This window comes from Artibeus jamaicensis, unplaced genomic scaffold (assembly GCF_021234435.1).
Source record: "Artibeus jamaicensis isolate MK-2021 breed Jamaican fruit bat unplaced genomic scaffold, CSHL_Jam_final scaffold_847, whole genome shotgun sequence".
In the NCBI taxonomy this organism is placed as follows: Eukaryota; Metazoa; Chordata; class Mammalia; order Chiroptera; family Phyllostomidae; genus Artibeus; species Artibeus jamaicensis.
The window spans coordinates 19,913,354-19,928,389 of NW_026522057.1; the positions used below are offsets into that span (position 1 = coordinate 19,913,354).

Here is a 15,036-nt window from a genome sequence, read left to right on the forward strand (position 1 = left end):
CCAACGATGTGTGCTTCATCATTATCCAGTTTAAAGAAGGGGTGGGGGAGTAAAGTGACACCCCAGGGCCACATGGCTCTTAAGTGGCAGAGCCAAGGGTGCACCCCGTCTGCTCTTTGTGACAGGCGGTGTTGGTGGCGGTGACCAGATGGTGAGGCTGGAAGTGCCCATCCTTTCCCCCTGCAGCGCTGGGCCGTGCCAGTCTGGGCCAGGGTCCCTCGCTTCAGGTCCAGAAGCAGAAGGGCAGAGGTGGGGAGCAGTGCGCCACTGGTGACCTGTCACGACCACTAGGTGCCGCCCAAGGTCTAGAGAAGCATTGCCAGCCCCTCCCAGGTCAATTTGACTGCCCGGGAGGGGCAGTGATGCAGGGAATGGAGAAGAGTGGCCCAGGTCTGGGCAGGGACAGGGACAACGTGACAGCCAACAGAGCCACACAGATGTGAAAGTGTTAAAAACAGGTTTTATTCAAGAACTTTTGTGATGGGGGAAGAGTATGAACTGGGCTCAATTCTGAAAGGAAGGAAGAGTAATGAGGACCTATGACTAAGGAGCAGGGTCAAGGGTGGATGTATAGAAAACTACTAAGAGGCTAGGGAAATTCTTGCTAGACCGACCTAGCAGGATTCTTGCTGAAGGCAGCCCAGGGCGATCAGACGGCACCTGGAGGAAGTGGAGGGTGAGGGATTTGATCAGATACAGAGGGAGGGTGGGATTTCTCACTACACTGACAGAAAGGGGCTGTTGGTGAAACGGGGGGGGGGGGGGAGTGCGCGAAGACAGACACAGAAGCCCAGCGGTGGGGGTTGTTGAGAAGGATCTCAGAGAAGCCGATTAAGGTGTGGCCAAGGAGAGAGTCTTCATCAGGCCCCCTGCTGAACACCATTGAGTTTAAGTCCCTTCCTGTTCGGTCACTTTGTTCAGTAGTGACCTGGTGGAGCCATCTGCCTAGATTGGGTTAGAGGGTGTTTTAAATGAGCGGAATTTCTCCGGAAACAAAAGAAAAACAAAGATCACGGTTGGATAAGACTAGAGCCATTGTCTGAGTGCTGAGGGCAGTCCTTTGAGCTCTCTAGACTGACCTTGAAGCATCTTTCTGGGTGAAGTGAGGTGAGCAGTGGTGCCCCAGCTGACCTCCTGGTTTGCTGTCGGAATGTCCCTGGTGATGGCGCAGCCATCAGTGTCAAGGTCATGGCAGGAAGCCTCCAGCTTCTGCTTTGGGTCTCCTTTAGATGGTCCCAGTAAGGACCTGGGCAGTCGGGATTCTGTTCTCCATGTTGGAAAGACAGGAGGAAAATTGGAAACGCTGGTTTGGAGAACTGTAACCAGATCTTGAAGGACTCTAGACGAATCTACAGAATGCAAAAAATGGCAAGATCCAGTGCGGTTTACAGGTAAATGACAGACTAGAAGGAAAAATGTAGCTTCACTCAGAGGCAAAAAAATTAGCTCAAAGACAATGAATGTGACTCTAATAGCCCAAGAGGGTGCACCATTTATCTTAAAGAGGTAACCCCTCTTTTTGATTAGTGTTCACAAAATAAGTCAGATCTCATTAGGTTATTTACACAGGGGCAGCAATAATGGTAATAGACCACATGGACCTTTTTGAGTTTGTGTAGCTGGAACCTTTCACGAGGAATCTCAGACTAGACTTTTAAAAGCTTCTCAAGGCAGAGAAGCAAAGCCAAGAACTCACCACCAGGTTTCTCTTGCCACACCCACAGATTTGGGTGAAGTCCTCTCCTCTCAAGACTGAGAGATGTCCTATCCCCTGGGTCTGCCAGTTACGGACTTTCCTTACTCGTCTTTATAGGGACCAGGCTGCTGTTTCCTGGAGGCCTTTGTGAGTATCGGCCCCATGAAGTCATCTCCAGTTCTTTACATGGTACTCTGTGCACAGCATTCTCAAATATGATGTTCCGGCTGGACCTTAGTTATGTAACCAGTGTCCCCCATTACGTTATAAGGAAACAGATTCCCGTTGAACTGACGCAAACAACTATGTCATCATGAAAATAGGAATACTCAAGAAGAGTTTCCAAATTCTGGAGGGATCAGGCAGGGAGAAAAGATAAATGTTTCGGTTTTGTTTATGAAAACATACTCTACTAAATTGTCGTGAGTTATAGGTAATTTAAGATAAAAGGGGAAAGGGGTCCTTAAATCCAAAAAAAAAAATCAAACGTTCAAGAATAAGAAATGTTCCTGGCAGTGTTCCAAGTAATCATCCTCCACTGGTTGTGGAATTAATTCTTGTTCTGCTTGATCTTGGGTTCACAGCTGTACGAACCCATTAGCATCTCTATTAGTTCTGGAAATCCTTACTCAGTCCTGTGATGTAATCTCAAAGTTTTCAATGTCTTCAGAAACCTGTCCTTTCCATGGGTCTTGGAAATAGTCCATTTTGATGAAGACTAAGTATTCTGGCTACTTTCAGAAAAGCATCAGAGGAAATAACTACCTGTAAATGACAAAACACTTACACTGTCCACGCTTAAAGATCTGTTGAGACAATGCAGTTGACAAGAAACTGTAGTCATCCCTGTAGAATACAATATATTCAGATAATAACTGGAATCATGACCAGTAACTTTGAAGCAGGACATTTCACGGACAGCAAGTCCATCAACAAAGTTCTGTGAACTTCATACAATTTTAAAAATACTTACGCATATAAACATAACTTAGAGAAGGTGAAATCATCTCTTTTTATTTGATGCCTGTCATGCAATTTAACATGTCAAATAAACTGAATTATTTTTAGCGTCTTTCTTTTTACAAGGCGAGAGAAAAAATCTTTTGAGATTTTCCAGGGCCCTCTGAAAGGGCCAGTTTGAGATCAAGATTTTATTTAAGATTTGATTTGGGAAAAGCAAAACTGTCAAAAGTGTAAAAACAAAAACCAAAATATCCTTGGCTCTTTTAAAAGTGAGAATTCTGGGCTCTCTTTAAAAGTCGGTGACGCGGTGAATATAAGCGCAGATGAAACTTAGAATCTCCTGTTTCCCAGGCAGTTCACTCAAAAGGTAAAGCAAAATCCTTTGCAATCTCTTGTAAAGAGCAGGCCAATAATCCAAGAAAACTTTGCTGTTTTAACAGAGAAAACCAAATCTGCATTTGCATTGATATGCTGTTGGGCTCATTTTTAAAAACCTTATAAATAAATCAGTTCATTCTTAGCCAGCTTGACTGCACATGAATTTTTTCTACAAATTTTTTACAACTTTCTATATTCAGTAAAAGTTATCTTAGTCCTATGTTTTTTTCTTTTTCATTCTGTAACATTTCTTAAACAACTTCTCAATGGTAACTTTAAAACAAAATCATGCACCTTTTCCAAAAAACAAAAATGTATTTTACATTCTTTCCATGCAGAATGTTTTCTTCATTCTCATTCTTAGCATGTTTGTTTACATGTATCTAATAGAATTTTTAACCCTTAGTAACCTTATTTTCCAGGGGAAACAAGGAAATTGCCAAAGAGCAACATTCTACAGTAAATCAGCAGATTTTATAAATACACCATCTCACAATTTCTAAAAACATATGCTTCCTCTAGTACAGCTTTTTATGCTTATGAAGAGACCCAAATATATTTTTCTATCCTTTATAAAAAAGAAACCAAAAGTATATAAGCCTAAACTTGTGCTTAGTAATTAATATTTCAGTAGTTTTTTTAAAAAGATTTTATTTACTTATCTTTAGAGGGGAAGGGAAGGAGAGAGGGAGAGAAATATCAATGTATGGTTGCCTCTCATGCGTCCCCTGCTGGGAACTGGCCTGCAACCCAGGCATATACCCTGACTGGGAATCGAACCACGATTTTTTGCTTCGCAGGCCCGCACTCAGTCCCCTGAGCTACACCAGCCAGGGCATGTTCAGTCGTTTTTCATCTTAGAAATGATCTAGCAGGGTGGACAGAGGGATGACGCAGTAGAGGTTGGAAGGGGCTCCTATCAACAGATTCCTGGGAACCGGTGACCAAAGGTTAGCAGGAGACGGGGAAGGGGGAGTGCTTACAGGATCCAGTTCCTGGAGGGTTCCAGCCTCCCCAGAAGTCAGTGAAGTTCCTAAGTCAGCAGGGGTTTGAGAAGCAGGGTTTCAGGTGACAGAGAAGTTCATTTGGGGGGAGCAGAATCAAGTAGAGAAAATAGAGACACTTCCCAAAGAGCCAGGAAACATTTTCAGCCTAGAAAGCCAGGGAGTGAATCCCTACTCAAAAGAAAGAGAGCCAGGAAGAAGGACTCCTGGCCCAGCGGGCACTTGGCAGACAAAGCAGTGAGGAACTCTAATCCGGCTTCAGAGAGCACACTCAGAACCGCGGGGATCAAAGCCCGTCTCCCCGAGATTCAGCCCACAGGAATCCACGGTGCTGGCTAGGGAGTCGGACCCCAGTCCGTCAGACAGAGGCTTCAGAGGCACACACTTGGGGTCCTGGGTGAGAGGTCCGGGCTCCGATGATGAACCGGACATCTGAGTCATGACACCATGACCATCAGAAAGCCAGATGCTGGACAGTAGTTTAATTGGTAGAAACAGATTTTATTCAAGACTATTGCAACAGGGGCCAGTATAGAACGGGGCTCAATTCTTAATACGGCAATTACAGATCCTTATTTTTCTTAAGTGGGGATTTATAGCTGAGAGGAGCAGAGAGTTGGTTGCTAAACTGACCTAGTAGGATTCTTGCTGAAGGCAGGCTGGGGCGGTCAGATATTGCCTGGGGGGCGGGTGGATGTGGAATCTGGTCAGATACTGAGGATGGCCAGGGACTTTCACTACCGTTACCTGGCAGGGTTCTTGCTAAAACTGGTGATGCCGAGGTGGGCCTGGAAACCCAACAGTTGATCAGAGGTCTCAACCTCTGCGGAGCCCAACTCAAGTTCAGTCAAGGAGGGCCTCTGTCAGCGGCAGCCCCCAGAGCAACATGAAGCAAGCGCAGCCCCTCGCTCAGGCCTGAGCTCTGCAGACCTCACTAACTTGGGAGGAGCCCTAGGGAAGGAGAGACCCTCCAGAGCACAGGAGCAAGGAGCCCCTTCCTCAGGAAACATGGCCCTTGCTCCTCCTCTCCCCCTTCAGGGACTTCAGACACCCCACCCAGCGCCACACGCCTGGTCTAGACCTCTGACCCGCACCTTGTCTCGCCTCTCTCCCACCTTCTCTCCACACTCCCTCCTCCCCCGGCTGCTCCCTCCCTACTGCCTTCCTGAATCTTCCCCACAGCTTCCCCCCTGGGCCTTCGTGTCCCTGTTCACCCAGGCGGGTCCCAGCCTTCGGCCCTTCTTCGCCCGGGTCTAAGGCCTTTCCACCCACTGGCCCAGCTGCTGCCTGAGGGGAGGCGCAGGGAAAGGGGCCGAGGGCTGGGCCCTGTCTTCTCCTGTGTTTGTCAGGGACCCAGGGGTCTGAGTCCTTTCTCTCAGACCTTGTCTTCCACACTCAGAAGTGACCCCAACTAGCCACACGTTCCCTGCCAAGTTCAGGACCAACAGCATGGCACAGCCATGCCCAGGGCTGGACTGGAGGAGCTGGGTGGCCACGGCCAGGGCCCAGGCCTTCTTGAATCCTCTGGGGGCCAGCCTTGCTGGAGGGCTGCAGGGAGGAGGTGGCAGCACAGCCCACAGGCTCTGGATCCATCCCCACCTCTACGGACTGCATGCATCTGGTTCTCAGAGCAGGAACTGCCGCCCTTTTCTCTGTCAGAGCCCGGAGGATGCTAGGGCAGTGCAGGGGGTGCTGCGGAGGTGGGCCCACAGGGTGCAGGGGGTGCTGAGGGAGTGGAGCGGCAGGGTGCAGGGGGTGCCCGGGAGGTGGGGTTGTAGGGTGCAGGGGGTGCCCGGGAGGTGGGGCTGCAGGGTGCAGAGGGTGCCAAGGAAGTGGGGCTGCAGGGTGCAGGGGGTGCCGAGGAGACAGGGTGCCCCCTGGGCTGCTCGTAGATGCTGCAGTTGGGGGTGGTGCCCTGGCAGTAGATATTGAGGTAGTTGCGATGCTTCTCGTTGTACTTATGCCTCTGGAAGCACAGAGCCACGCTCTTGTCACACTCACAGGTCTGCCTGTCGCAGTCCGTCTGGTTGAGGTCTCCTATGGGGAGGGGAGTGCATGTGCTCTGAGGGTCCCGCAGTCCGAGGGCTGGCCTCCCCAGGAGCACCAGTGGGCCCACCCCAGGCCTGCGGGCCGTGAATCTCTGGGCCGGGCCAGCCCCTGTAGCTCTGCTGTGTGCTAGACCCGGAGACCCACTCAAGTCCAACACTGTTGACAAACCGAGGCCCAGAAGGAGATAGGGTTTCCCTCAGTCACCCAGCAAGCCCAAGGCAGAGCTGGGACGGGAGCTCAGGTGTCAGGAACTCCCCACCGCCAGGCCCGTTACTTTCTACCACCCTGAGCCCCCTTTCTCCAGCCACAGAACCACAGAACACCCACCCTGGCAGGGGTCGGTGGCAAGGATCCAGTGAGGAAAACACTTATAAAGAGCTTAGCTTAGTGCCTCCCACGGAGCAAACGCTCAGCGTGTGGCATCTGCTGCTGCTGTTGTCGCCTCGCGCACATTGGCCTCCAGAAATCATGGATCCCAACAGTTCCCAGCCTTAGCTGTGCATTAGGATCAGCTGAGAGGCCTGTTAACCAGACAGCCCAACCCCACTCCTGGAGCTTCAGACTCAGTAGGTCAGGGTGGGGCCTGATCATCTGCATTTCACCCAGTGCCTGGGTGGTGCTGAGGCCGCGGTTGGGGGGTGAACACCCCTTGAGAACCACCCACTAGCCAGTGGTTTGCAAATACTCCAACCAAATGAAAGTCTTCGCAGAGGCTAATATAGCAATTGCTGAAAGAGGAGCTTCCTAGGCTGTAATAACAAGAGCAGCTGGACCACTCAGGGGCCATCCCCCTCCCCCACCAGCCCCTCTCACAGCAGCTGCCTCCTGCCCCCAGGAATCCCAGAAGCCATTGCAGAAACCATTGCTTGGGCTTTAATGGAGGGACACCCCCTCTCTCAAGCCAGCCCCTCCACCCCACGTTTGAACAGCCACAGAGCCCTGGGCTCCCAAGGGCCCCAGATGGGCCCAGTTTCCCCCAGACTCTTTCCCAGACAACAGGAGACTTGAGTTTCTTTGCAAAGCTGGGGGTGCTGTTAGTGAGGGACAAGGAGCAAAGCACGGTTAAGACAGAAGACAGAGGAGGCCTCGAGCTGCCCACAGCACTGGATCAGGGGCAACTGCTGCCCCAGGCAGGGGCATGAAGGGGAGGCAGGGTGGGGACACCTGGGCCATCAGCCTGGATGCCACGCCCCTCGCTGGGGAAAAGCCTTTGGACCTGGTGGAGGTCCAATGCAAAGGCAGGAACTCCACCAGGCCTGGCTCCAACAGCTCGAATTTGGGAAAAACTGAGGGTCCTGGGATGGGGCCACCTTCTTATGGGGTCCCGGTGACAGAACTGGAAGGGAACCGGTTTGCTCTGGTCCACATTCCTTCCTGTACCCACGGGGAGGCTGCAGCCGGGTAGGGAAGGGCCCTGCCCAGGGCTCCTCGGTGAGGAGGTGCTGGCAGAACCAGGCTAACCCACTTCCCCCAAGTCCCAGGCCGGTGTCACAAAGCCTCGCAGCCTCCTGAGGACCTGGTTGAAAGCAGAGATTCCTGGCCCCACCCTGGCCCAGTGCATCAGAATCGCTCTCTGCCAGGGACCGGTTCAGGCTTGGAGATGGGAACATACCAGGGACACGTGCCAGAGCCACAGTGAGGGTTGTTAGGTTTACCAAACAAACAAAAACAAGAGGCCTGGTTCATCTGAATTTCAGACAAATATGCTTAGTGTAAGCACACCCCAAATATTGCATGGGACATACTTATAATTCTTAGTTCTATGCTAACACTAATTGATTTTATGTTAACATTTAAGTTTAGTATGGTTAGAACCCATGCAACATTTAGGACACACTTATGTGTACACATGTTCCGTAGTTGATCTGAAATTCAGATGTCACTGACATCCTGTATTGCATCTGGCAGGCCCGCATAGGGCCCCCGACCCACCAGCCCCTCTCACGACCCAGGCCGTGGGCAGGCGTGGGGGAGGGACTCACTGCAGACAATCGTGGTGTTATCCTCGATGGTGTATTGATAGTGGTCCACGTAGGTGTGGCAGCCCTGGTCGAAGAGCTTCTGGTAGCAGCAGTCATGGGCGTGGCAGCACCTGGGGCAGGCAGAGGAGAGCAGGCCTGCAGAGCCAGGCTTGGCCCATCTCCCACGCTCAGAAACCCCGGTCAGCTATCTGCTCTGTCTCCTCACTGGTCAGACCTTCAGACTGAGGCCCAGAGAGGGGTAGTTCCTTGCCTGAGGTCACACGCCAGGCAGAGCTGGCTGGCACCCTTGGTTCTTGTCTGCAATTCTGCCTCTTTGTCCTGTGCCCAGGGCTTCCGCATTCCCCTTTGGAGCCCTGGCTACGACTGTGGGAAGGGTCAGGTGGTCCAGCCACGTGGTCAGGGTGGGAGGGAGGGCTAGGGTTACAGACTGACTGTGTGTGCAGCGACCATACCTGGCTGCTCCTGACGGCCAGGAAAGACAAGGGTCTGAAGGGCTGAGTTGGGGGTGGGGGTGGAGGACAGGAGGCACATGTGCTGTGGCTGTTCCTGTCCCCTCTGGTGGAGGGAAAACAATTAGCCAATGTGTATTTATTTAGCTCCCGGTGATACCGGACTTGGCGCTGGCCTCCTTGGGGGAGAGAGGGGCAGAAGATAAGCCAGGACCTCTGGGAAGCCCTGTCTGATGGAGGAAGTTTCCACGACCCTGTCCTCCAGACCCTCTAGGCTGAGGGGCAGGGGCCACAGCCCTCGCCTCTGTCTGGCGGGAGCCGTATGACTGCTGCTCTCGTGGGTTTGGGGCAAGTCAAAGGTTCCTTCCTGGCAAGGGTGGGAGCTCAGCTGCCTCCAAGCCCAAGACCTGGGAGATGGACAATAGAGATCGTCCGAGATAGTTGGAGAGGACACGGGTCACAGGTCAGACTCATCGTCACCAACTCATCAAACAAGCCTCACGCCTTGGGGAAAGGGCCTCTCCCATCTCTCAAAGACGCGAATCAGTCTGACCTGCTCTGCACCCACCCGGTTCTGACAGCAGCCTAGGCCTGCTGGAACCTACCAGTCCACTTCGTCCATGGGCTGGCCGCCACCCCCCAGCCCGCAGTAGCAGCCGTAGCCCACGAAGGACAGGATGGCACTTTTCCCGGTGATGGCTTCCACCATGGACTTCAGGTTGAACAGGCTGCTGTGCGCTGCAGGCAAGACTGCGAGAGAGCCAAGGGGATGCTGTGAGCAGCCTGCCCTGTGGGACAGCTGCCCCCCCACACCCAGGGCCAGGGGACTGGGGGCCAGTAGGCGGGCAGAGCAGGAGGAAGGGAGCAACGCACAAAAGCACTGAGTGTGGTGCATTGCCCACCTTCTTACATTGACCCCTACGGCCCTGAGGAAACAATAGTTACTATCGTGCCGAGGACTTCTCTGTGCCAGGTGCTGTCCTCGGCTCTTTCCTGGGCATTAACTCATCGAGAGCTCTCTGCAGTCCTATGGGGGGCTACTGTGGTGTAGCTGTCTCATTTTTCAGATGAGGACACTGAGGTCCAGAGCACTTAGCGCTTGGAAAAGCAGTGGAATCAGAATTGGAACCCAGGCAGTGAGAGCCCAAGGCTCAATTGTCCTGTGAAACTGTAAGGAGCTTGGCACGTGGCCGGGCTTTTCTGGATACCAGGGCCCTCCTGGCTTGGCCTGGCTCCTGTGCCTGCTGCAGGGGCTGGTGTATCTCAGGATAAATCCAGAGACAGCTGGTGCCCTGGTCATTCAGGAGTGACACACACATGCTCACACACACACACACACACACACACACACACACACACTCCTTTCTCTCTGTCAAAGTCGCACAGGAGGCAATAGTGCAATGACCCTTCCAGTACCAGCAAAATCAGCTTCCCGGCATCTGGCAGCCAGCCTGCCTACCCCTCCCAGCTGCCCTGCCTGCTGGGCTCCAGCCTTGTGCTGGCTCCGCATTTCCTCCTGGCTCACCCCAGAGTCAGCACCAAGCCCACTGCTTAGGTCCTCACCTGGGTGCGGCTGCCCCCTTCCCCACGTGGGCAGGAGAGCTGCTCTATCCCCATTTTACCGATGAGCAAACCCAGCCTCGGAACAGTGCGGGTCATACAGCCTAGAAGTGGTGGAGCCCAGATATGACCCCAGGCTTTTGTGTCCCGGAGCTGTGATGCCACCACCAATAAGGGCAACTCCTGCCTGCCTTCTCCACCCTGGCTCCTCCAGCTGGGCCCAGGGTTGGGTGCCCAATTCCGCACCCTGCCCCTATGCTCTCCACATTCCCCACCCTGCTGTACCGCCTGATATAGGAAATGTGCCAGGAGAAGGAGGAGTCAAGAGTTTCAGAAACTGGATGTTGGATAGGGTCCCAAAGGCCATACTTCCTTCCTCCTTGAAATGTGGTTGTCTCACGTCGCTAGTGACGGGGAACTCACCACCTCAACGTGCCTTAGTTAGCCAATCAGACAGACTGAGGCCCATAGCTACAGCTCCCTGGGGCTCCATGTTCCCATCTGTAGAATGGGAACAATAGTACTGACCACCTGGAATCCCTGGGGCCTGCGTGTGCCAGACCACCAAACACTCACTCCCCCAACGGCACCTGCCAGATCCTGGCTAAACTTGCCCTCCCCCTCAGAGAACTGATGTTGGGAATCCTGCTCCGCCTGGGTCTCCCTGTGTATTGGCTCTGTGATTTTTGTCATTAGACAGGTGACTTTAAGAGAATGGCTAGGAGTCAATGTCTACCCTGGCGCCCGGGGCAGGGAGACAGAGGGACCCTGTGTCCTGTGGGCCCGAGCCGCACAGGGATTTGGTGGAGGTGGCTGCTGCTTTTAGCCAGGAGAGGTACCTGGGGACATTAGTTCTCCCTCCCCCTTTCCACCTCCTTTCTGCTGGCTTCTTGGTGCAGGAGAAAAATGTGTGTGCAGAGCAGCTTCGGAGTCAGACGGGCTGGGTTTGCAAACAGGTTTCTCCATTAACACTGTGAGACTCTGGGCAGGTTGCATAACTCTTCGACCTCAATTCCTAAATCTGACGACAGCTGATGACAACATTCTCCTGCAGGGCACCCTGCGCAGAGACCCGTGAGGTCCTGGCCTCCTACCCCCACCAACCCTGTAGTCGTTAACCCCCGTGGGGGTTGGGGGAGGGGCATCTTTCATCCCCAGGGCGCACCATGTAAGAGAAGAAGAGCGAGAAACTCACCTGCCCACACCAAATGTGGGTACAAACACAGACATAAACACACCCACCTCATCCTCTCCTTCACATCCTGCACACTTATACACACACCGACATGCAGACACACCCATGTGTACTTCATGCACACGTCTCACACACAGATGCACCCTCTCATTGTTGCTAACACTCATATGCAGGGTCGCCCGTAAACACCTCACACACTCGGGCACAACTTATACACCTCACACTCATACACACACTCACACATAACAGATACACCCCTAGGCAGCACCCAGAGTGGAATCCGTGGCCAAGGCCACGTCCGCACTCACACTCCACGTGGAAGACATGAAGTCTTCCCTCGGGCAGGCTGCAGGCTCTGACCCTGGCCAGGGGTTTAGGCTGAACTGAAGTGCCTATTTTCTAAATGACAGGTTACTTTGCCTGAATGCAGCCAGCAGTTTCTCTTGTCCAGCCTTATTTTGTCTCTGGCGTTTCTCGTCCTCAGAGCAGGCTGTGTCCAGGAGATGGGTAACGGGCTGGATGGAAAGCCAGCGACAGGCTCAGTCCTTTGTCCCCCAACCTCAGGCACCTGCCACCGGAACACCTGGATGTGGGGGGCGTCGATTTGTGTCAGAGGCCTCAGCTGTCCCCGATCCATACACCCAGGGTCACCACCCTGGGTAAGAAGTCCCCAGGCCAGTCACATCGTCCTTGTATAAGCTCACGCAGACACCTCTGCTCCGCACACACCACGTACAGATATACACACCCCTGTGTTCATACATACCCTCTGGACACACACAGCTCAATGCATGCACACTCACACGTTTTACTGATATGTGCTCTGCGCAGGGTCATCACACACACAGACTGTGTATTCCCACGCACACTATCAGCTTGTCCACACATACACAAGTGCACAAACAAACACACACTCCTATGTACACAAACGCCTAGGTTTGACAGGGTGCCCAGACGCCCAGCACACACCACCACTTTACGATGCTTGCTCAGCTCTGGGCCCTGCCTCTTGAGGCTTGTAAATGCCAACTGCTCGTGGCGTGTTTACAGGTGGTGGAGAAATTAACAGCCCCAGAGAGAGGGTGAAGCCTGACAGGGGCTGAGTGGGGCATTGGAGGCCAAGAGAGACGCAGGACAGGCCCAAGGTCTTGCTGCTGGTCAGCGGATGGAGAACTAAGAAGCCCGATGTCAAGGGAGAGAGTGTGGGGTTGGGGAGAAGGAGGCATCTCCCCGGAGCCTTTACTCACTGCTGCCGGCCAGGATGGTGATGGTGAAGAGCTTCATAGCCAGGCTAGACCTGGGAGAGGAAGAAAACCAGGATCCTGAGCGGGGCCATGCCACCTCCCTGCAATTCCAGGCCCTCGACTCCCTCCTGGGCCTCATTATCATGACAGGTGGCCTCAGTTCTGTCCCTTGATGACCCGGATGACATTGATTCCCTGGTTCCTGCTGCCCCATCCCTGTGATTACCACCTCCAGGAAGATTCGAGCGCCTCCTACCTGCCCTGGGCCTCCTGCAGGCCCAGCCCCCAGAACGGCAGAGCCAGGAAGCAGCAGCAGGAGCCTTCTCCCCTCCTGCCCTGAGCAGGAATCAGCTTTCAAGACGGGCAGCTCCCTGCCCCGTGGGGGTCAGCCCACTGTTGCAGATCAGAACCAACCCCCTTGCATACTTGCACCAGAAAGTCACACGAGGTCTTGCACCAGGAGCTGAAGCCGAGAGACCGGGAGCCCTGGGTTCTAGTCCCAAGTCTGCTTCTAAAATGCTGTGTGACCTTGGATAGACTTCTTAGCCTCTCTGGGCCTCGGTGGCCTCAAGAGGATTGAGTAGATGATCTATAAGTCCCTTCTAGTGCTGACAGAGTGGTGACATTTCTCAGCCATCACTCAGAGACTCAGAGCTCTCCTTCCCAGAGAAACGGGTTCAAGGAGCCCGTTCCCCGCCTCCATCCCTGCCCCTGTCCTCGGAGAGCTTCATCCCGGGGGCATGGGCACGTACCTGGAGGTCCTCAAAGAAAAAGAGGCCCTGAGATTTGAACCCCTCCATCCAGAAGGGCGTCTAACCAGCACCTTCCTCCTGAAGCCTTTGGGGTTGGCCTGCGCCCCATCTGCCATGTCCTGGGTTCTGGGAGGCCAGCGACATAGGGCTCCAAAGGTCTGCAATCTGCTCCAAAGACTCTGGGGAGTAGGCCCCAGCTTCTCGCTGCCACCTACACTGGCAGGGTAGTGCCAGGGCAGTGCCGCTGGGCAGGAGGCCAGTGACACATGCCCTAGGAAAGGGAGGCTCCGCCCCCTCCCTCCCACCACCACTGCCGCGGCCCCGCCCACAGATGCCACAGCTGGTGAAGTCCCCACCTGGGGGTGCTCTGGCCCACAGAGGGTGCAGGTTTATGCACTGACTGGGAGTTGGCCCCTCCCCACGCCTCTGAAAGAAAGTTAGTCCAAAGTCCTCTCTGCTCCCATCTGAAAAGGACGTTAAAATTATTCAGCGACATTTGCTAAAGGACAGCGGGGCAGACTCTACTCAAGGGGAGCATCGCAATAGGTTTAGGGACAGCTGCAGTGGGGTCCCACCTTGGGGAGGGGAGATTGAACTCAACTCCAAGTACAACAAGGAGAAGTAGGAATTCAGAGCCAAGGAGATGGGGGGATCAGTGGGTGGAAAATACTAAGAGGAACCCTCAGGGGTTAGGGGGATGCTGGCTGAAGGTGGGCCAGGGCGACTGGACGTCACAGGAGAGGTTGGGGGAGGGGGGACCCCATCAGGTAGGTCCTGCAGATGATCAGGTATTGAGGATGGGGATCCTGGCTGAACTAACTTAACAGGGTTCTTCCTGAAACTGGGCAATACAAAGACAGGCACAGAAGCCCAAAGGTCAAGGCCTAGCTGGAGGAGAAACCCACGTGGAATGCGGGGAGGAGAGGATCTCCTTCCGGGTCTCTGTGTGGCTAGGCGCCGTCCGTAAGGGTTCCCTCCACACCCGCAAGCATGTGGGTGCCCACGTCTGGCTCAAACGGCAAGGGCACAGACACATGCCTCTGGCAGGAAGCCCTCCACTCGCACATGGAGGGTGGGCCTGCCTGACCACTGGCATGCGGCCCCACGCCCCTCGAGCTGAGCAAACCCCTGACCTCCCCACTAGATCCAGTAGGAGCCCCCTCCCCACCAAGCCTGACAACCAGTGTCTCCAGATATCACAGATGTGCTTCTGGTTGGGAGCCCAGTGGCCTGGGCGCCGGGGCCACGTGCCTCTTGTCAGGGGTGGCATGTGTGGGGAAAGGACAGTCAGGAGAGAAGCAGAGGGACCTGGAGCTTGGGGAGCCCCTGGAGGCTGGCTCAGTCCCACTGATGGGGCTCTGACCCCAGCACCCCCACAGCGTGGCTCTGAGACCCCAGCCTCTGTGTCCCCAGCTGTAGACTGGCCGTCACCAGGCTTCACTAAGAGAGGACTATGTGGGCAGCTGGCGGTGTCATGCCATGCGGGGACAGGGTAGGTGCTTGGGGAGGGACCCGAGTGCTGCTGGCCAACGCTCCTTCTCCAGTAGTGAGGTGAACTGGGGTGGTGGGGAGGGGAACAAGGTCTGGGGGAGAATTGAAACTCCAAATAATCCCCCGCCTTCACACTGACTCTCCTAATGTCCCCAGAGTCGCTGACAAGAGACTGAAGACACCCCCTGGGCCTTCTCTTCCTACTTGGGGCTCTATGGTACCAACTGGCCAGCAGATGCCACATGTCACTCCCCCCTCTTTCTAGTCCCCGTC

At 54.1% G+C, this 15,036-nt stretch overlaps 1 protein-coding gene across 1 annotated transcript; it reads right to left on the reverse strand.

Annotated features, from left to right (window-relative positions):
* Positions 1 to 5,160: 5,160 nt before the first annotated feature.
* PLA2G2F (phospholipase A2 group IIF) lies at positions 5,161 to 13,470 on the reverse strand. The gene is made up of 5 exons (XM_037140137.2): positions 13,273 to 13,470; positions 12,524 to 12,573; positions 9,127 to 9,271; positions 8,073 to 8,182; positions 5,161 to 6,078 (listed from the first exon to the last, which is right to left on the reverse strand). Exons 1-5 carry the CDS (start codon positions 13,386 to 13,388, stop codon positions 5,714 to 5,716), a joined length of 786 nt encoding a protein of 261 aa, XP_036996032.2. The 5' UTR covers positions 13,389 to 13,470; the 3' UTR covers positions 5,161 to 5,713.
* Between the last annotated feature and the right edge of the window lie 1,566 nt (positions 13,471 to 15,036).

Excerpts from the sequence above, each read along its gene's own strand:
- PLA2G2F (XM_037140137.2), bottom strand. The coding sequence starts at position 13,388 with ATGGCAGATGGGGCGCAGGCCAACCCCAAAGGCTTCAGGAGGAAGGTG. Across the intron at positions 12,574-13,272 it reads TTTTCTTTGAGGACCTCCAG|GTCTAGCCTGGCTATGAAGC; the intron begins GTACGTGCCCAT and ends TTCCTCTCCCAG. Across the intron at positions 6,079-8,072 it reads TAACACCACGATTGTCTGCA|GAGACCTCAACCAGACGGAC; the intron begins GTGAGTCCCTCC and ends CCCTCCCCATAG.